The sequence below is a fragment of the Suillus plorans genome (genome assembly GCF_016647745.1).
Source record: "Suillus plorans strain S12 chromosome Unknown HD556scaffold_64, whole genome shotgun sequence".
NCBI lineage: Eukaryota > Fungi > Basidiomycota > Agaricomycetes > Boletales > Suillaceae > Suillus > Suillus plorans.
This window is the reverse complement of record NW_024537448.1, coordinates 74,833-94,640: the sequence shown is the minus strand read 5'-3', so window position 1 is coordinate 94,640 and position 19,808 is coordinate 74,833. Positions and strand designations below refer to the sequence as shown.

At 48.0% G+C, this 19,808-nt stretch overlaps 7 protein-coding genes across 7 annotated transcripts; 4 read left to right on the top strand and 3 right to left on the bottom strand.

Moving 5' to 3' along the window:
* Positions 1-1,520: 1,520 nt before the first annotated feature.
* Positions 1,521-3,672, bottom strand: HD556DRAFT_1496034 (MFS general substrate transporter; the record flags this gene model as incomplete). The annotated part of the gene is made up of 10 exons (XM_041308881.1): positions 1,521-1,735; positions 1,788-1,920; positions 1,970-2,103; positions 2,160-2,251; positions 2,306-2,419; positions 2,473-2,978; positions 3,025-3,131; positions 3,184-3,317; positions 3,375-3,441; positions 3,499-3,672. 10 exons carry the CDS (start codon positions 3,670-3,672, stop codon positions 1,589-1,591), a joined length of 1,608 nt encoding a protein of 535 aa, XP_041156004.1. The 3' UTR covers positions 1,521-1,588.
* A 951-nt stretch (positions 3,673-4,623) lies between these two features.
* HD556DRAFT_1447494 (uncharacterized protein) lies at positions 4,624-8,212 on the top strand (the record flags this gene model as incomplete). Its single annotated transcript, XM_041307280.1, has 6 exons — positions 4,624-4,749; positions 4,799-5,743; positions 5,802-6,173; positions 6,232-7,524; positions 7,579-7,698; positions 7,754-8,212. The coding sequence occupies 6 exons, from the start codon at positions 4,624-4,626 to the stop codon at positions 8,210-8,212; spliced, it is 3,315 nt and encodes a 1,104-aa protein (XP_041156003.1).
* A 2,867-nt stretch (positions 8,213-11,079) lies between these two features.
* On the top strand, positions 11,080-13,157 carry HD556DRAFT_1244705 (uncharacterized protein; the record flags this gene model as incomplete). The annotated part of the gene is made up of 9 exons (XM_041298469.1): positions 11,080-11,234; positions 11,308-11,368; positions 11,417-11,462; positions 11,511-11,617; positions 11,676-11,788; positions 11,838-12,101; positions 12,153-12,216; positions 12,265-12,886; positions 12,937-13,157. 9 exons carry the CDS (start codon positions 11,080-11,082, stop codon positions 13,155-13,157), a joined length of 1,653 nt encoding a protein of 550 aa, XP_041156002.1.
* A 518-nt stretch (positions 13,158-13,675) lies between these two features.
* Positions 13,676-14,100, top strand: HD556DRAFT_1447492 (heat shock protein 9/12-domain-containing protein; the record flags this gene model as incomplete). The annotated part of the gene is made up of 4 exons (XM_041307279.1): positions 13,676-13,729; positions 13,782-13,868; positions 13,923-13,985; positions 14,041-14,100. 4 exons carry the CDS (start codon positions 13,676-13,678, stop codon positions 14,098-14,100), a joined length of 264 nt encoding a protein of 87 aa, XP_041156001.1.
* HD556DRAFT_838695 (Josephin-domain-containing protein) lies at positions 13,928-15,989 on the bottom strand. Its single transcript, XM_041311794.1, has 5 exons — positions 15,737-15,989; positions 15,570-15,681; positions 15,469-15,520; positions 15,363-15,413; positions 13,928-15,302 (listed from the first exon to the last, which is right to left on the bottom strand). Exons 1-5 carry the CDS (start codon positions 15,902-15,904, stop codon positions 14,216-14,218), a joined length of 1,470 nt encoding a protein of 489 aa, XP_041156000.1. The 5' UTR covers positions 15,905-15,989; the 3' UTR covers positions 13,928-14,215.
* Positions 15,990-16,019: 30 nt separating this feature from the next.
* Positions 16,020-17,536, top strand: HD556DRAFT_838596 (autophagy-related protein 27). The gene is made up of 6 exons (XM_041311793.1): positions 16,020-16,349; positions 16,402-16,528; positions 16,583-16,907; positions 16,962-17,048; positions 17,099-17,263; positions 17,377-17,536. The coding sequence occupies exons 1-5, from the start codon at positions 16,083-16,085 to the stop codon at positions 17,208-17,210; spliced, it is 918 nt and encodes a 305-aa protein (XP_041155999.1). The 5' UTR covers positions 16,020-16,082; the 3' UTR covers positions 17,211-17,263; positions 17,377-17,536.
* A 304-nt stretch (positions 17,537-17,840) lies between these two features.
* On the bottom strand, positions 17,841-19,294 carry HD556DRAFT_1275897 (uncharacterized protein). Its single transcript, XM_041299231.1, has 2 exons — positions 18,814-19,294; positions 17,841-18,756 (listed from the first exon to the last, which is right to left on the bottom strand). Exons 1-2 carry the CDS (start codon positions 19,037-19,039, stop codon positions 18,263-18,265), a joined length of 720 nt encoding a protein of 239 aa, XP_041155998.1. The 5' UTR covers positions 19,040-19,294; the 3' UTR covers positions 17,841-18,262.
* Positions 19,295-19,808: the final 514 nt, after the last annotated feature.

Genomic DNA, 19,808 nt, shown 5'->3' with positions numbered 1-19,808 from the left:
TAAGAGCTAGCTCACAATATAAGATCACAATAAGCCCAATAACCATTATATTGTTGAGAACTTCAAAATTTTATACTTATCAATCACTCCTATGGTAATCAATTTGGGGATGTATTATGCCTAGGCCCAGGGGTACTACCAATTGTCCAGGGGTACAGGGGTCTCCAAATCCAAACCCATACCCCTACCCTCAAGTACCCTTACCCCTGACCCCCAGGGGTTACCCATACCCCTGCTGATCCCTAGATAAGAGTCAAGAAAGGAAATAAGAATTCATAGCATGTCCCGGAGGTTAATCCTCCGGGACTCGTACCGTGTGGGTGCACTCTTCTGTCCTCTTTCATCCTCTTTCGTCCTTATCGCCAATAGACACAAGGGCCTCGCACCAGTGATAGTTAGCAACTTTTGCACTCATCCTGATAACTACAGACTCGCATCTTACTTCATCGACTTAAGTCTCATCTTTCATTCACAGGACAATTTAAATAGAAGATGATTCATCGGACACAAGACAACTTGGTTGATTATCTCAAAAATGCATTGTTCCTACATAAGGCTATGTAACCCCCCCTGCCACATTGTCGAAGATTGTTGCGATTGTTATCAATATATGGTCTTCCATGTCATTTTAATATGTTCGTCGGTCCATTGACGGTAGGGGAGGGATGGAAATGAGCATTGAAAGCATCGTCAAATAACTTGTCGAACTCGGTGAATGGATCGTAAAATGTGCGCACTAAAGACATGATTAAGTGCAGAAATAATAGATTTCGGGAGAGGTGTTTTGGTGGTTGTTATTGATTGACGTTGGAGGAGTTTGCTGAAGTCTGAGCGACTCTAACCAGCATTTATATACATGTCCGTGACAATATATAATGAATGTCTGTGATGTTCACGATGATACGAGTGTCTTCTAGAAGTTACCCGGTATTTGGTTGAATGGCGATCGACGACATTCTGTAATATTCCCGAGTTGACTCGGAGAAGCCGTTAGTACACAAAAGTCCTATTTACATGTGTTTTGTTTATTACTAGAAAGGAAAGTTGGACTACAATCAGACCAACGGAGTCTGTCGGTCCAACAGAGCTAGCAGCCGCATCGGCTAAGATGACAATTCCAAAGGAAGTCGAAGCATCCACGAAGAACCCGAGCACATTCGACTGCGTTGAGCTGGAACGCTGCAACCAGACGACGTCGTAATGTTTGAGTATATTATAGGGAAGCCTGAGATGATGGCTTGAGTGAGCTTGAAGGAACCGCTCTCAGAGCAAAAATGTTGGAGACAGTTGATAAAGGAGTCGCATTCTGTGCGGACTACGAGTCCATTCTCGGACCAAGTCTTTGTACATTTTGAGGGAGGGAAGATGATGACTTTCCGAACGAGGTGGTCACATTTCACCCCCAAGAATAGGATCTCCGGTTACTGTGGATCGATTAACGTACATCGATAATCGGCTTAAATCGATTCTGCATATATAGCGATACCTCAGGCTACTGATACTTACGGTCATCGAATTCTGACCTTTCTATTACTTCCTGCCCCTCAGTATTCAATCAGGGTCGGTTGGACGTGTGATCGTCTAAACCTTACTTGGCATCCAGTGTCTGCTTCTCCCGCTCCACACTGGCTTCTCTCCACTTCCTGCCTTTGTACAACACCAGCAGGATCATGCACTCGACGGCAACCATCAAACCTGCCCAGAGAGTATACAGACCACCGTCACCAATAGTATCCTAAACTAACGTCAGATTTGGCCTTCTGCAAACTGTTATGACCCTGACTCACTTGTAAAGGAACCGCAATCTCGGCAGCGACAAAAGCAAACAGACCACGGAAAGAACTATTTGCTGCTACTGCCATTGATGAGCGACCAGTGTTTGCATCAACAAGGTATGCCAGTGTGCTTGCGTAGATCCATCTATCGTGGATGAGAAGTAAAATACAATGTAAAAACTCAGTGAACGTACACGGATAAAAATCCAGTGAGGAACAGCATCACACACACAGCGGCAACATGGACTCGTTCTTGGCACACCCAGGCGTATCCAATCACAGACAGAGGTGACCACAACATGGCGATTTTCGTGCTCTCGAGGCGCATCTGAATGAATTTGCATCAGCCATCTGCTGAGTCAGTGCTAGTAGTTCGACGTTCACCTCTGGAAAGCTGACCCCTCCATTTTCGGCCTTTAGCCGAGCAAGTGTCCTATCGGACCAATAACCACCCGATATGCTGCCTGCTACTGAGCCTGCGACAAGTAGATGCGTCAGGCAGGTGTTCCCAATGCTTGTAATTCACTTACCGACACCATAGACAAGCAAAACAAGGCCGGTCTTCAATGCATCATAATCATAATACACTGACAATGTTCTTGCGCATGTATACGCAATACTAAAGCTAAACGCAAATGTTAAGGCTGGCGCGAGAGGGCATAAAAATAGGGTTTCAGCAAGAAATGAGGGCACGCACCTGATGCTATCAAGATAAGCAGGTTGTTCTTGCGGCTGACAATCGAGAAGTATGGAGGGAAAGGGTTGACATCAGCCATGGACAGTCTCATGTCTTTAATGGCTGATGGTATAACCGGCCGCTGTGCTTCGATATCTTTCGAAGTCGTCTTATTTTCTCCACCCGCTTTTGATCTTGAAATATTTTGCGACTCGTCCTTCGCTTCCGATGACTGCTGCTTTCGGAGTCTCGAATTCAATACGTTCTGGTAAACCACACTCCTTTCCTTCCTGAAGGTATCCTTGAACAAGACAAGAAATGCCGAAAAGATTATACCTCCCAAGATGACCAAGAGCCAGAAAACTGCCCGCCAGCTAAGGCCCTGTGTGAGTGCACCACCAAAAATTGGTCCTAACGAGGGACCGAGGAGAGGTGCAGAGTAGTAGATACCCATCATTGTACCTCGTTGATGTGGCTCGTATATATCGGCCAGAGTGGCAGTTCCCATACTGAAAATTGCGCTTGACCTACTCAAAGTGAGCACGGACACGAATGATTGAGGAACTGTCCCACCCTGCGGCTTGCACGATTCGCATGCCAATCATCAAACCAATAGTCCTTGACACGGCCACGATTGCAGATCCAATTATGAAAAGCCCAACGGAACAAAGGTACACGAGCTAGGTTCGCTCATTAACAAATGACGCTCTAAGGGCAACTATAGATACAAACCTTGCGGCCCTTTATCTCGCTAATCGCACTCCAAATGATAGGAAAATTGCCTTGAACCAGAATGAACAGAGATATACTCAGGCTGATATCTCCGCTGCTGGCGTGTAGCTGCTGCTCAATTTGAGCATTGGCGGCTGTTCCCTGACCGTTCAACCGATATTTGACACAACAGGATCACAGACGCAACCTACGGTTTTGTATGTTACACCCCAAACCCGAAACAACCGAGGCACCAGATATAATGAATAATATAGCAGTCTGTAGTTGTGTTCAATCAATTTCTACTTAAATATCGTGTAGGATGGAAGGACTCACCTTCTTCGTATTTGACCATATTCGAGGATCATCCTCAACCACGGCATGCTCTATATCAAGCTTAATAGGTTCATTTGGCAATATGGAACTGGGGGAATGCGGTTGGGTATCAGTATGAAACTCCACATCCTGGACCTCTATAGGTGACAGGTTCGTACTCCGTGTTTCTGCCATGGGGGTAAAATGTCAGATGCACGAGTTGACAATTGTATGGCAAGTCACGTATGATCTTATAGATGGTTCATGGATAACAGGAATGTCAGAAAGAGGACTAGTAGTGCCGGTACGATAAGAGCATGCTGGCACCACTGAAACGCAAGCTTTACGACAAACCCTTGTACTCACCTTATAGTGTGTCCAATTCCTAGCGGCCAATTAGTAAAATCATTACTTACTATGTCGAGAAATTTACGGTGGCGCTCAGCCAAAATGCCACGCGAGGGCACGGGACACCGATCGACTACCTTTTCGAGCCGGGATTCGCTGACCTCACCAGATTCGTGTGACGGCGTAAGTTATGACGAGCTCATCAGTTCCATTTGTTGAATCACGGTCATGACGTCGTCTTCTCATACGCATTTCCTTTTTCTGTTCTGTCACGTGTGTCAGTCTATATATTGTTTCTATTCCGCTCTTCCATACCTCAGTCGTTTGTTCCAAACCTCTGAGGTATGTTTTCCTACTCTCTCGTTATCCCGCCGTGTCTTACCATAGATTCTTCAGCGTTTCCGTCTGTTAGGTATTAATAATACTGTCGAGATACGCACCTAGGTTCGACCGAATCTGGGTGTGACCAAATGAACATTAGGTTCGAAGGTTCGCAGGGGGGTGTGACGCGTGACACACTGCGCTTAGGTTCGACGACCAATGTTGGGGTAGACACATTCCCTTGTATACATGCAGCGCTAAGGGGCCGCGGTGATCCTCATGACCCGCGGCTGGAGATGCTCACCTCAAGAGCTTCGTCTCTAATTTGACTTCCGTCTGGCAACATGGCAATGTCTTCTCGCTATGTTATGGTAAAGTCTTGTCAGTGTGGATCCTCCAATGTTTGGCGAGCGAGCCATAGCTCAGTCCACGAGATGGACATGGTCTGAAACATTTCCCGTCCAAGTTTTCCACACCATGCCTGATCTCCATGTTGCCTCAGAGGCTAAATTCCAGGATGTGTTATCTGTGCCTGCACAGTTCTCAATTGCTCCTTCGGGCAGCCTTTCCGTCGCTGCATTACTGCTTATCAACCTGCCTACAGTGTTAGAAAACAGCGCTTCAGCTGCTAGAATTGTTTTTTTCCAAACAGTCCCCTTCGCTCCAGTTGCCCACGGACTTTGTTTCACGACCTGTTCCGCCATTTCAAACAGCCTCGTCCCTTCGCAATCGTGCTAGAGGTGCATTTCGAGATGGAGATAAATCAGTGATCCATCCTTCATTCCCCAATGACCCGCTTCCAATGTGGGTCATGTCATACTGGGTTGCTATGTCGCATGCACTCGAGAATCAGCGTGATTGGCGCGCATCCCATGACTGGGTCTACGACAGATTTGATGTTGTTCCTACTGACGGACAAGAGTTGGAAATTATTGACGAGGTTCTAGATGTCTTAGAGAGCCTTCCATGGGATGCCCCTCTCAAGGGATTCGGTGCTCAGACAGATCTGAGGAGCACCGAGCTCCAACCGCTGTTAGGATCATGTCCAATTCACGGTCGTGTTTTGGACAGCATGATTGCTGTAGTGGTCCAGCATATGCAAGCATCAGAGGATGAAGACCTCCAGTCTGTTTCGGTCGAATCTCTTGACTTTGCAGATATCCTTTGGCTTAGCGATAAACGGTGGAAGAGCTACGAGACGGACAAGGCTTTTGTTCACCTTCGTACCATTGGCTCTGCATTACGCGAGGGTGCACTTCATCGTATCCTCCTTCCCATCAATATCGACAATGTTCATTGGGCTGTTATCGAGGTCGATGCTACAAACCAAAGCATCTCCTATGCCGACTCCCTTGGCTGGAGTTGGCCTAACGAAGACATTGATGCCATACATCGTTGGCTGGGCTATCATGGTTTTGCCAAATTCAACCGGGCGACCACACTCCAGCACGGCAAACAGCTCGACTCGTTCTCATGTGGTATCGCAGCTCTAAACACTATCAAGCATGCCTTGTTTCAAGATCCGTTGTTCACTGCCAATAGAGCTTTTTCCCTCCGTATGGAGGAATTTCTTAATATCGTTTATGATCACCTCGAGGTATGGATATCTCATTCCCGGTGACGCAAATCTGAGACTCACTCTTCATGTGTTGCAGCTCTCCGATCCCAACGACGACCCAAATGACAGCTCATATTCAGACAGTGATGATGTCGAGATACAAGAAACTCAGCTACCATCCCCCCCAACTCTGCCTACGCATCATCCACAGCAAAAACCAAAACTCAACCTCCGTGCCACCAACGCAGATCTGAGCACCGGTCTGTTCAAGTTTTTCTTGACGGTTTCACGCGATGAGCATTTAAAGCTTGCCTGGAAGCCTTCCACTCGGGAGCTCAAGGACCGGGATCAGCAGGAGCAGGCCCGTTGCCAGGAAAAGTTCGATGTGTTTGAGAAGGCTGCTCGAAAGCGTGAAATGGCAGCTGAACGTAAGAGAAAACAGCGAGCCCGTGAAAAAGATGCCAAGCAGGTAAGCATAACTTTCATTCCTATCGCCGTGCTTTATGTCTCACGTGGCCTGTCATCAGAAACCCACCGTAGAATCTGTTCTTCATGATCATACTCCCCAACCGCTAGCAGTCACCATTGCTGAGGCTTCACGTCCATACCGTCAATTGCGAAGGCATGCTCGCAGCATGCAAAAATGTAACTCGGGCCGGAAGCGCAAGCGGGAGGACACAGAGGCTCGTCATGTCAACTGGCAGAGCCCTCTTTTATGGCCGACCATCGAAACAGCTGCCATTCGTGTCGGCTATGGAATGTCACCGATTGAGATTGAGCGCGAGCTTAAGCGAGTCGATCCCTCCCGCTTTCATGGTATTTCTGCCCAAGTTATAGGAAGGTGGATTGACCAAAGTGGGACACGGCCAGTATGGCGTGCCAGTGTCCTCGCTCGTGTTCAAAAGGGCAACCTTCCCTTGACGACTGCAACACCACCAGGCATCCTTGCAAAGTATCCTGAAGTCACGAAGACCATCATCGAAGATCTCCGTGCTCTGCGTGCAGTTGGCGTGGCTTTGGATACAATGCGTTGTCGTGGTGTAATCATTGCTCGCATCACTGTCTCTTGCCCAGAAATCTTCGAGGCCACCGCCAAGGATGGCTCAAAATTTCGATGTACTGAGTCTTGGGTCAAGAAATTCGTACATCGAACTCTCAATTGGACATTCCGTCGTGCCACTCGCGCTGCACAAAAGACCCCTTCCAATGCTGATCAACTCTGTCTGGACCAATTTTATCGTCTGACCTTAACTATCCGTGATTGTGCGATCTTCGATGCTTCCTTCTATGTCAACATTGACCAGACCAACATCGTGTATCAACCTGCGAACACCGCTACTTACGAGGAAGTTGGTTCCAAGCAAGTCGCAGTGATTGGACAGGAAGAAAAACGAGCATTCACTGTGCTCGTTGGCATCTCTGCCTCTGGGGATGCTCTTCCATTCCAGGTCATCTATTGTGGCAAAACTGCTCGTTCACTCCCCTCGAAAACCACACAACAATTCAAGGACGCACAAGACTTGGGCTTTGAGCTGTGCTTCTCCAACACCGATACCTATTGGTCAACATTCCAGCTCATGTGCGATTATGTTCGCAATATTCTAGTTCCCTACTGGACAAGGCAGAAGGAGCTCGTTGGGGCTCCTGATGACCAGGAATGTATCCTACAGCTGGATGTTTGGTCAGTACACAAGTCTGTGCAGTTTCGCACTTGGCTTGATCAGCAGTACCCATGGATCAAGTACCGCTTTGTTCCTGGCGGCTGCACCGGAATTGCTCAGCCATGTGATGTTGGCGTCCAACGCCCATTCAAGCTTGCCGTCAAGTGATCTCAACATGCTGATATCGTTGAGGAATCTCTGACATTGCTGAAGAAAGACGAAGCTGCACATGTCATCCGACTCGACACAACATTACCCACACTCCGTGATAGATCTTTACAGTGGCTCATCAACGGTTACCATGCTATCAACAAGCCTGACGTGGTCAAACAGGTATGTCACTCGCATTGTCCTCGTTTTACTCATGGATGTTAAAACACTCCTGCAGTCGTTTTTTCAGTGTAAGGCTGGTACAACATTCAATCTCTCGTTCGAGAGCCTCACCAGTCGTGAAGCGCTTCATGCACTACGTGATGTGCAAAAAAACGACACCATGACTTGGGAACGCATCAAAACGGCTCAATATAAGACTCCCGAAGCCGACGAAGAAGTAGAGCCACCCTTCACGCATGCTGCAGATGTCGAGCTTGATCCTAGCGATGTTTCGGTGGATACGGTTCTGCAACACATTGCATTGGGTGAATCATCTGTCCCTCATGGCTATAGCACTGATGATTTGGGTAATTTGCTGGTGGACAATGAGTCGGAGAGCTATGAGCGAGGGGTACTGGATGACATGATAGGGCTCCAATCTACAGCTGATGGGTCTACAGAGGTTGAGGCTGAGGGCCGTGGCAAGCGCAGACGTGTTGCGAACACTCAGTACAAAGACTTTTGGATGCATTAGATGTTTTTTTTGCGTTTTTACCACTTGTCACAATTTAGGTTCGACGGCCTCAGAGTTGGTGTGACCGTCACGAAAAATAGGTTCGATTCGCCAGGCGTGTGACGGTGTGACGAACCTAGGTGCGTATCTCGACAGTATTAGTCGTTTGTTCCAAACCTCTGAGTGTTTCCGTCTGTTAGATCCTACAGGTTATGAGCCCCGATTTCTAATGAAATCCTATGATCTACCTACACGCACACCACTGTTTTAACATCTCACTTTCATCTTGTATTCAGATCATTCCTTCGACATGGGGAAACTGGACCATATCCAGGAACTGACAGGACCAGACACATACTTCGCGTGGAAATGTGAAGTTACATACACTTTAGGAATTGAGGATCAATGGTGTCATATAACCGACACCGTTGATCCCGAAGATGTCCTGGGCAGTGCGTCGTATCAACCTGTGCCCATGGACCCTCTTCTGCCCACTGCTGCTGAGACAACTGCCATTTGTGAATGACTTATCAACGATCTCAAGGCAAAGGCTATAATCACTCGTTGTTTGTCCATATCAGTACAACAACTCATATCAACAAGTCACAAAGTCTCCGCTTGCAATGCCTGGAAAACACTGGAAGATCATTTCAGACGTACCAACATGGGCTCACAGCATGTAATCTGTCAGAACCTCTACATGCTACACATGAAGGACACCGCAGATGCTTCCAACTACGTTGGACAGCACTCTGTCCTTCGCGAACACTTACTTTGCATGGGCACTGTGTATACTGATGCTGAAGCAGTCTTTCAACTCCTTCGGGGCCTTCCACATTCAGGCACTTGGCTGCAATTCAAGGGGTTCATGACCATCACCCTACCTACAATCACTGCACCACCTGTCGCAGCTGCCACAGTGGGCGCTGCTGCTGCAGTCACTGCACCTGTAGTTCCCACACCCTCAGCGTTTGACATCTGTGTCTCACATATTTCAGCAGAAGCGGCAAGAGTGATTGATGAGAGAGTATTAGCGGGGGGGGCTCCTGGGTCGGAATATGCCAATGTGGCAACATCATCTACGTCACACTCTTCGGGTGGCAACATTAATTCAATCACTGGTCTTTGCAAACATAGGCACAATCCAGAGGGGATATTCTGTATGACTGTTGGATGCAATAAAGGAGACCATGATCATGCATATTGCTACACAAAGGGCAGTGGGATGGAGGGTCAAGCTCCTTGGATGAAACACAAGAAGAAGGAGACTGCAGCTGTTGTTGTTGCACCCACTCCTACGCCTAATACTGCATCTCCTACAATAGCAGCATTTGCAGGTATAGGGACAGCAGCAGATACCTTCCTCGTGGACCTTTCTTGTGCCGTCATTAGTGAGATTCCAGACAGCACTCCTGCAGATGCTGCAGCGCTATCATACCTTGTGGCTTCAGGCTTCAACATGATCCTCGACTCAGGAACGACAACAACACTCATTTGCGACAAGTCATATTTCTGGTCTTATTTGACTGCAGATGCCGTCACAGTACATACAGTGAATCATGGAAGCCTGTCTACTTCAGGTTGAGGAGACTCTCAGTAAGCATATTTCCTCGCTATCCATAAGCCAAAGTTAACATTCACTGCTCCTGCGCGTACCTTTTCGTGTCACTCCCTTAAACGTCGGGCCATAGCCAAGCTAGCTGCTCCGGATTCTTCCCCACCCCCATGCGCGCTTTCACTTCCTACGGCCTACGGACATTAGCACTCAGCACGGACGGACAAACTTCGATTGGAGTCACCGCAACGACGCTCATGGTCGAGCGCATTCCTTGGGACAGCACTTCCCCATATACCACTTTTTGACTTCTTCATCCTCGTGTCCTCATCTCTCTCGTGCCTGCCACTCTCTCCCATACAAAACTCGGGTGTATAGTGTAGCATCTCCTCGACAATGCTTTTTCCATGGAATTTTAACCATGAACGATGATGAGGATGCAATATGAAATTCCAATGACAGTAACATGTATGTAGACATCGATAGTAGGGTAGTGTGCACGAGGTGGAGCTGCAAGCTAGAACTTCGAAGAGGGGAAAATCCAGGATGCAGCAGAAATCACTGGAAAAAGAATGTGAAGGCCGCACCAATAGGGATAACTGACAAGAAGGGTTGACAGGAAGAGCCAACGAGGGGATGTTGACTGCGAGCGCGATGGGGATCTGGCGCTAGATTTTGGTGCGGACGTGCCGTCCAGTCTTGATGCGCTGTTCCACAAAAGTAATCGACCGGCGGTAACGTCATAGCTAGGCCGTAGGTACCAGGAAGGAGCGAGAGCGAGATTGGTGTCTAGGGTTACGGGCAGGATGCAAGGGTTGAAAAAAATAGCAGAGGATGCTGTGCGCAAAGGCCGCGAGCTCGACGAGCAGAACAATGGAAACGGTAATACATAGAAAAAGCTCCGCCGGAGTTTTCGGGGTCCAACCTTTACTGCATCAGTCGACGTCGAATCGTAACATGGTTTCTTAAAGCCGATCTATTTCAGAAGGTAAAAGGTCACAATCACGGTGAGGTAGCGCGTCCAAGGTCCGCGTATTCTGGGTTAATCACTTTAACAAAACCAAGATTCAACGTTACAACACACGCTGCGGAGCGCTGAGGTGCGTAGCGCGTCTTCCCCTCAGCTGCGACCTTGTTCAACGTTTCGTATTTGTAAGGAGCGCCATCCAAATTAGTGCTAGTGCTAGCTACTGACCGCTGACCTAAGCAACCTCGCGCCCTCACCGAGGCAAACTACTTATACCGAGTACAGAGTGTGAATGTCAAGCTCATCGTCAAACCTTGGCTCAAAATCGAGGCCGACGTTCTTCGCAGTTCCTGCTCACCAGCTGTCATGTTATTCCATGCTGTGTCGCTTCACGTCCTGTTTGTGCTCTTGAACCTGATAGGTTCAGCGTACGGGTACATCCCAGCGCAGCCTTCTAACGACACGAGCCAGATAAATGGCATGAATACATCAAGGTTGATTCTTCAGTGGTACCCCAACGGGTAAGATTGCCAGCGCGCCCTCCGCGTTTACATTCTAAGCTGCTCCGTTTGGTTGCTTGGGTTGTATTCTTAGCTCGGATTGGGAGTACGTGTCCTATCAACTTGTGGGCGCAAATAGCAATGGTACCACTAAGGTGCATATATATCCGTTTGAGCTGACTGCGATCTCATCCTTCAAGTAGGGGGCCCTCGTACACTTCACTGAGAGTTTAGCGATGAACGAGACATGTAAGCGTGCATTCTATATCGACTCGGCGAGGATGCTCATACAGACAGCAACCACTCCTTGGATAGCTCTGGTATCATGCGATGCCAATTCGACGGACTTCTCTGAGGAAGTCGACATATTTACGATGGCGAACAGCTCAGGTGCTCAATCTGCTGTAAGCTTGTTCGGTTGCATGTATGTCGACAATTGCATGGCTAATTCCTTCATTCCAGCTTCTGTATTCTCTTTATTCCAGCACTTGCGTCATCAATCCAGAGTATGCTGATCCCGCTAATTTTGATCAAGTCTTCGATATATTTTCAACTCAGTCGACATCGGTCTCGAGGTGAGTTTGACTGTACATGCTTATGTAGGCCTGGTTTATGAGTCCCTAGAAACATTGAATACGAGTTCGGGCAAGGTGGACGCACGAATCTATCTGTTTATGGGAATTTCGATGCAACTACCTTGAACGCATCGGACACAACTATCAGTCAGTCTATAGTGTCAGGCTATCCTACCGTTCCTGGATATCTACTTGCAACTTTGCAAGCTTGGAATGCGACGGGAACTAACTCTACTGGGACAAGCAGTAATGACAATGGTTCCACTGGTTCGACTACGAATCAAGGCAGTAAAAAAGAGACAGGTTTCACTATGTGAGAATAATTTGATAGTGTATTTGATTTACGGGCTAAGTCTGATTACAGGATCATCCTGTATGCTATCACCGGCTGTGTTTCAGCTTTGTTTTGCATCGTCATCATCTCGGGGGTATGTTGCGTTACACTATTGATTAGTGTTGATCTAAATATTGTTCAGGCAGTTAGGGCAATACGCCATCCTGAGAGATACGGTCCCCGAATTGCGACTGGTGACCTCCGTCTTGCACGCGGCGGGAGCCAAAGCCGAGCCAGAGGTCTTGGACGAGCCATTTTGGACACGTTCCCCATTGTGAGGTTCGGCACTGTGCCGGACAATCGGGTGGATCCCACTTATCCAAGTCTCAAAGACGGCGAATTGCCTCCTGTGAATGCTAATACAGCACTGCAGCAGACAAATGATGCAGTGGAGATGAGCACTATCTCCAGTCAGGCGGTCCAGCAACCGTTACAATCAGTGGGAAGGATTACTGAGAGATACATTTCTACTACTGTTGCCACAACAAGCGTGCATGGTCAGGAGTCCAATGCACGAGCTGTACCTCGGTTGACGCTTCCACGACTGCCTGCTACTTCCGACGCGCCACCATCCTCAGCACGGGATGTCGATCCGCTGATGCCAGAGGCAATCGGACGTGAGACATGTCCCATCTGTATCGTTGACTTTGAAGAGGGTGATGAACTAAGGGTATTGCCTTGCGAAGGAAAACATCGTTTCCATCAGACATGTGTTGATCCATGGCTTTTAGAGCTTTCGAGTTCTTGCCCATTATGTCGACAAGGTGAATCATGCCTCGCGAGCTCGAGATAACCTCTTACTAACGGACGACAGACTTTCACGCTCTTGAAGCGATGTTGTCAGGGTACGCGGGTGGTCGTGATACTCTTTCTGTATTTCCTTCCAACCGGCGTATCAGCCAAGCACCCTCGAACCAACAAAATCGCTTTTCTCGCTATTTACGATCTGCACGGCGGCGGCACCGTGAGCTTGAAGAAAACGATGATGATGCTACAGACCCGTCTATGTCCGCGACTGTTGACAATTCACTATGACCCTTTGGATATTTACCCACATTTATTTTCCACTACGATCAAGTTGTATACACCATAGATCCCGAACTCTGTACGAGCCCTGTACATGTGACCTACACCGTATTCCCGAAGAGAGCCGTTCTATATTGCTAGTACGTCTACTGAACCCACCGCGATCTCACTGAGTCAGGGCTGAAAGTCTCTTGGTCGACACTAGACAAAGAATGCCTGATAGGATAAACTGGTCTAACACCCAATGTGCAATCTAAAAGCTGATAGGATTCATATAGGAATTAGTACTGACGCAATATGTTCAACGTTAACGTTCAGCGGTAGCGCCGTGTCATTCTGACCACTCGCCAAATAAGGCAGAATCTCTCCAAAATATGACAACGTCATACCGGCGTCAGGCATGCACAGCTTTCCCGTTACTTTCAAAGGGTATATAAGGTCGAGGATATTCACTTTTCTTCCCCAACATCTTCTCTCCACACACACCCACATATCAACTTAAACTCCCAATCAATATCATCATCACAATGGCTGACACTGGACGTCAATCTATGACCGACAAGGCTGCTTCTTCTGTGAAGGTCCGAACATTTTTCCCCTCGGAATTTATTCTTGCGCCTGACATTGTCTTAGCCCGACTCTCAGAAGTCGATGACCGAGCAGGCTGGTGACAAGATGAAAGGAATGTCCGATTCTGTCGCTTCTACTCTCCAACCGCAGGTTAGCCCCTAATTCGATTTAAGGTTTTGATTGACGCTGACGGTCTGATTTCAGAGCGAGAAATCCACCACCCAGAAGGCCGGTGACACCATGAGCGAAAACTCCAACGAAGGGCAGGTGAGCTGAGGTTGAACAGTCATCTCATTAACTTGTGACTGATAAAATTTCGTAGGAGTCTTTGATGGAGAAGGCTAAGCACGCCACGGGCATGGGTGATTCGGAGACGAAGTAGTCCAGTCCTTTCAATACGAGCGTCTCATATACTGTATCATACGTCGGGATAATTGTGATTTTTAACACACAACGCACTTGAGCTTGAATCATTGTCGCTGGTCAACGTTAAAACGTTAACCACCGAATCTTGCCAACCTCCTTCTGCGCATCTCTTCCACACTGACAGACTCTCTCGGTGCTTCCGGTTCAGATATAATCGTACTAGTATCCGCTTCAGATTGATCGTCAATCTGGTCATCCTCAACAGCTGCTGAGATGTGAGGTGGAGGTGCTTGTCGTGTCTGAAGTGGTTGTACCGGAAGAGGGATGAATTCAGATGACACATGGTCCAATGATGCTCTTAGCGCAGCCTGAAAGTTGGCATCGTCGTCATCGTAAACTCGGTCCACATTTCCCCTGCTATGTGGTATCCCTGCTTGGGGAGGAGGTGTGTAATCCGAATCTTCGGAATCATCATCATCCAGTCCTCTGGCGTGTCGCCCTGCTAGCGAATCCGCAATTGCACGACGGAGATGCTCGTCTTCATTGCCATCTTCTGCTTGTGATCCGTATGGGGGCTGCCGACTTCCAAACCGTGCAGCCTCTTCCTCATACTGCTGTCTAAACCCCAATTCTTGTTCATGTCGCATGCGCTCCATGAGCACACGATCGCGCTCCATGGAAGCAGTAATTGGGTCAACGTCAGCGTTTCCGTACGGGTCCTGGTTGGGAGGAATGCCCGGCATAACTCCTCTCGTTGAACCCGATCCACGAATATCAGAGGCGAATAGACTACTCTGCGCGGGAGGGTAGGAAATCGGCATAGTCCATGAACCGCCGAGTTCTCCAGCCCCAGTCAGTGATGCTTGCAAGGCTGCTTGCAGCTCCATATCTTCGTTCTCAAAGCCAGACTCCACGTCATCCCGGGGTGACGATGAAGCCGAGGTAGGATCTGGTAAAGTAGATGCGATATCATCTGCGTCTGTGTGGGGAATTTGAGAGGGTGCATCTGGATCGATCTGTGTGACTGTAAAGATAGAGTATCCGTCACTCTCAGCTTGTTGCAGGAACATGCCAAGGTAGAGTTTGCTGATCCATCGTGGCTGACGTTTGGTGGAATCGAGGTTGAACCAGTGTCCATCACCTGGAATAGAGAGATCTCCAAATCGTCGCAACGTGTACCAGTGTTGATTCTGGTTGAGTACGAATGCGATTTGGTTACTTGTGGGATGACGATATGATGAGGAACGAGAGATGATAACTCATGGTAGACGGACGTACTGCGGCTCATTCTGATATGGCTTCATAGCTTCAGAGCGCCATCGAACGAGGCTGAAATAGATACTATAAGGTAATGCACCAGATATGAAACGTCAATTGGACAAACCTGAGATTCCAGATATTAAGTGCCTCTTCTAACACCTGCACGGAGAAGAATCCTGAGGAATCATTAACGCTTCATCCAGCTGAAAATACAAAACAAAATGCCTGTATCATCCATGTTGGTACTAGTACGTGCTCGATTGGCGTCGTCATAACGCGATGACTCTTCCAGTATGTCCAACTTCCGAGCGAATTGAGAGAGATCGGGCGCTGTGAACTATGGCGATCACACAAGTGAGTATACGATTTGCAATTTAAAGAAGGATACCAACATAGTTTCCCTCTGGAATTGGTGAATGAAAGCCGGTGAACACTAACATCGAGCAATAGATGGGGTACGTACGAAGTAGTGAATTGAGGGCATGCTGCGCACAAAGATTTGATCCTTCTTGCTGCCTCTCGTGGTATATCATGCGCACAAGTGGTTCCAGCCCTGCCATGTTGAATTCGATTTCCTATAGACTTGTTAGTTCAGTGGATGGTAAGCGATGTAGTTGCCCAAGTGGAAGTGTCATTTAAGGGACGCGCACGCGTGTCTTACGTAATTCAAGTACTACTTGCGACTTGTTCGCCGTTTGCCCTAGTTCATCATCTTTCCCCGGGTCCGCATATATAGCCATGATTTTCCAGCACTTCATACCTCAGTCATTACCTTTCAATCTGTTATCCTTACTTGTTTTATTATCCTCCACAGTTCTTGTAACGGCAGAAGACTTTGATTGCCATGTGTCGACTGGAGGGTTGAAATGGGACCTAACGTCGCTGAAGGGCTCGCACACAGTGTCTAGGACACGAGAATCACCGCCCACCACTATGCTGGATGAGCTCAGATTTAATTTGTGCAAGAACTTGAAGCCAATGCATGGTGTGCCAGAAGATGAACAGGCAAGTCCCATCCGTGATAACCCAGCACTGTCAATGTTAATGTAAACCGCAGTGTCAGACTGGGACAAGGGCATGTTTGAGGAAGATAAACAAGAAGCCCGAGTTTACAGACCGGGTGATTGCTATCATACCTGTCGCGTCGACGTCTGCCCTTGAGCCAGAATATTCCCAGCTTGATTGTATGCGGAGCTTCTATTTTATGTTTTGTTATGCATACTTAACAAATGTGACAGCACCGAAAGGTCTCTCCTTGACATTTCGCGGACCCTCATACCCCTCCTCGTCTGATGATCCCCAGTCTATCAATTTCTCTCTCTTTTGTGCCGACGATGCAGACCCTAAAGCAGAACCCACATTCGTCTCATATGAGAACGGAATTGTACGTGTCGATTGGAGTACACCCTCAGCGTGTGGTTTGCCGGATGATCAACCTCCTTCACAAACCCCTTCACAACCACCACCACAAGAGGATGATGACACACCTGCGGATGAAGGCGGTGAAGAGAGCGATACGAAACCAGCGACGAGAGGCAGTGGACTTGGGTTTTTCTTCCTTGTGTGAGTGGTATAATGTTGATACATAAGGAATACGACTGACTCCTTATTTCCTAGCCTCCTTCTGGCATTTGCAGCGTATTTCGTACTAGGCGCATACTACAACTATTCGACATATGGTGCCCGCGGCGTGGATCTTATACCGTGAGTGCATCACGATTCTTTCTCTGGAGCAAGACCTTACACCTGCGTAGACATCGAGATTTCTGGCGCGAGGTGCCATACATGTTGCAAGACGTTGTGTCTCATCTATGTTCAACGGTTCGACCACAACGGTCGACTCGTGGAGGGTATATTGCTGTATGATGATCACGTTCTGTCTTCTGGGACATGATTCTGTTCAAGGATATAGACATGGTGCATGCCTTTTTTACTTAATTACCCTAACGCCTTTATACTGTTAAACTACGCTGGAAACAGAATGGAGGTGGGAGGTGATTAAAGATGTAATGTCCTTCTGAAATTGATCCAGATGAAATCCACGAAATCCATAACTTTAGCAATGCTGCTGCGAACAGGCGCAGCTAAATGTCTCATTGAGTGACCACTGGGCTCATCGGGTTTCAATCTAGCCTTTGCTGTCACGCCACTGACTTTGAGGCCTGATATAGCTCAGGCGCCTTTTTGGGGGCTAGTAGGCCCATCAAGCAACAGCTGCTCCTCGGACGTGTGCTTGTGGTCCGCAGGTATGATCAAGCACTGGAAGCCATCAATAGATATATCTGCTGGCGGCCGCTATTATCCCACACTTCTGAACGCTTTCTGTGATTAGCGCAGGCATGGTTGGGACTGATACGTACTAACGTTTGTTCTGGGTATAGTTCAAGTCTGGTTGCTGCTGTTACTCAGGCATGACTCAGGTGCCTCGATAGATAGTAATATGAACTCGTGGTCAACTTTCTAGCGAAACAAGAATTCGCTCCACTCGATTCATGTTCACCGACTGCTTTAGGATTGAAAAACCTATCAGACATGATACAAATACATTGCATTGTGGGGGTTGTAAAGTATACGTGACTAGTCCGTTCCGGTACATCGAAAGCATTGCAGTGGGAGATATAGCAAGATAGTGATAAAAATGTGAGTAGGGGTAGATGTGCAGATGTGAGTTGTGATGATGATACAAAGTGAAATAAGAACGAAGTCTGATTGTAGTCCATGATAGCGATGAATATGTGAGTAGGGTGTGGTTTATACAAGAGTGAGTGGGTCGTTGTGTCAACGATAATACAACTTGAAAGTCAAGGAAGAGCTGGCGGTGATAAAGTCCGATTGTAGTCCGTTGGAGGCGAGTACGAAATACTGAGATCTTGAGAGATGACAAGTGACGAGCCAATGCGACCCGTGCAAGGCAATAATCAAACGTTCTGAGACAAGTGAACATTCCAGCTATCCGAGCCGTCTCGAGCTCTAGTGAGGCCAACGAAGAAGACTTTTGGGCCCAAAAAGTCAAAACGTTTTACGCCCAGCGCGTGTTCGCGCTGGTCTGCACGGGACCTAGCCCTAAAAGACTCGATAGCGGCACCAACTGCGTGGGAAGGTCTGTGCATTTGCATCTCGTGCGATGTAACACCTTGGTTGAGGGTTTCCCGTATCTTGAGCAAGACGTCATTCACGGTGATGCCATGGGGGTTTACAACTTCTATTATCCAAGCAGGGAGCTCTGGAATAGTAATGGTCATACGAGAGACTTTTGGTTGTAGCGCGAACTCCCAAATCCTGGTAGGCGGACAGTCTGGTCGCAGTTGCACATATGCTAGGTCTAGCATGACGTTAAACATTATATTTGGACCACGACTCAAGAGGGGGTGTAAGACTATCATGGAAGAGTGGGTTGTAGAAGAATGTTGGTCTAAGAAGCAATATATGAGATCTGGGCAACATATTAATGAAAAGAAGAAACACGTACGCGGCACAGGGGGTTGGTGCAGATGTGCATTAGGGTGAGGGAGGGACACCGTATGAAGGTGGGGTGCGTTCATAGATGGTATCGGGAGCGATACTGGATGCAGGTACGGCGTATTTGGGGTGGGCGCTGGGGGTGCCGGGGATGCCGACCAACTTGAACGGTCAGATGTTGACCCCCAAGACTTGTGGCTATGTGAAGAGGAAGAGGAGCCCATACGGTAATGCATCGTTTAGTCAGGGAGATTGGGCAGAAGGGGAGAGGGGCGGGATTGGAGATGAAAGCGCAGTGAGTCGACGACCATCTTACGCTGTCTTATATAGCGTACTGGGGAGCGTTGTCGGGAAGTTACTTGAGCGCTTATGGTTGTCATCGTGAGTAGGATACGGAAGGTATGGGCGGGAGTCGACAGCGAACATGATCGTATATGGTAGGTTCATTGATTGACGCTGGGCGGGGTTTCCATAATTGGACAGGGGCGGGAGTCTATTCCATATAAGGCAGGCGTCGGGATCATGTGCGCTGATGGCGGTCTTATCGATGGCCCAAAGTCTTGGATGCGCCCTCCGCCGAAATATATCACCCCTAGACTACATTTACTAAATTTAATTACATAAAATATGTAACAAGGTCCGTTCAGTTCACACAGACAAACTCAACGAGGTTTCTTTTCCAGTACTGCACTCACCGGGTGGCGCAAGCGCAGCGAGGTCCAATTCAGGCTCCAATCGATATGGTAATGTAATTTATCCTGCAACGAGTGATGCATGTTGATATCAATATTTGTCTGTTGACTGGTCAGATCACGGTCCATTACGGCGACGAGAAAGTGTAGTCGACACCAAAGGACTGCACAACCCTCTTGTTCCCTCTATCAACGGTCCACCAAACCAATTCTCTCCAAAGCTATCCCTGTCCTTGCCCTTAGTCGACTTGTAAAAATCTTCTCCGAGCTTTTGGGCTGCGCACCGGACTCGACTGCTACAGAAGGACTGCAT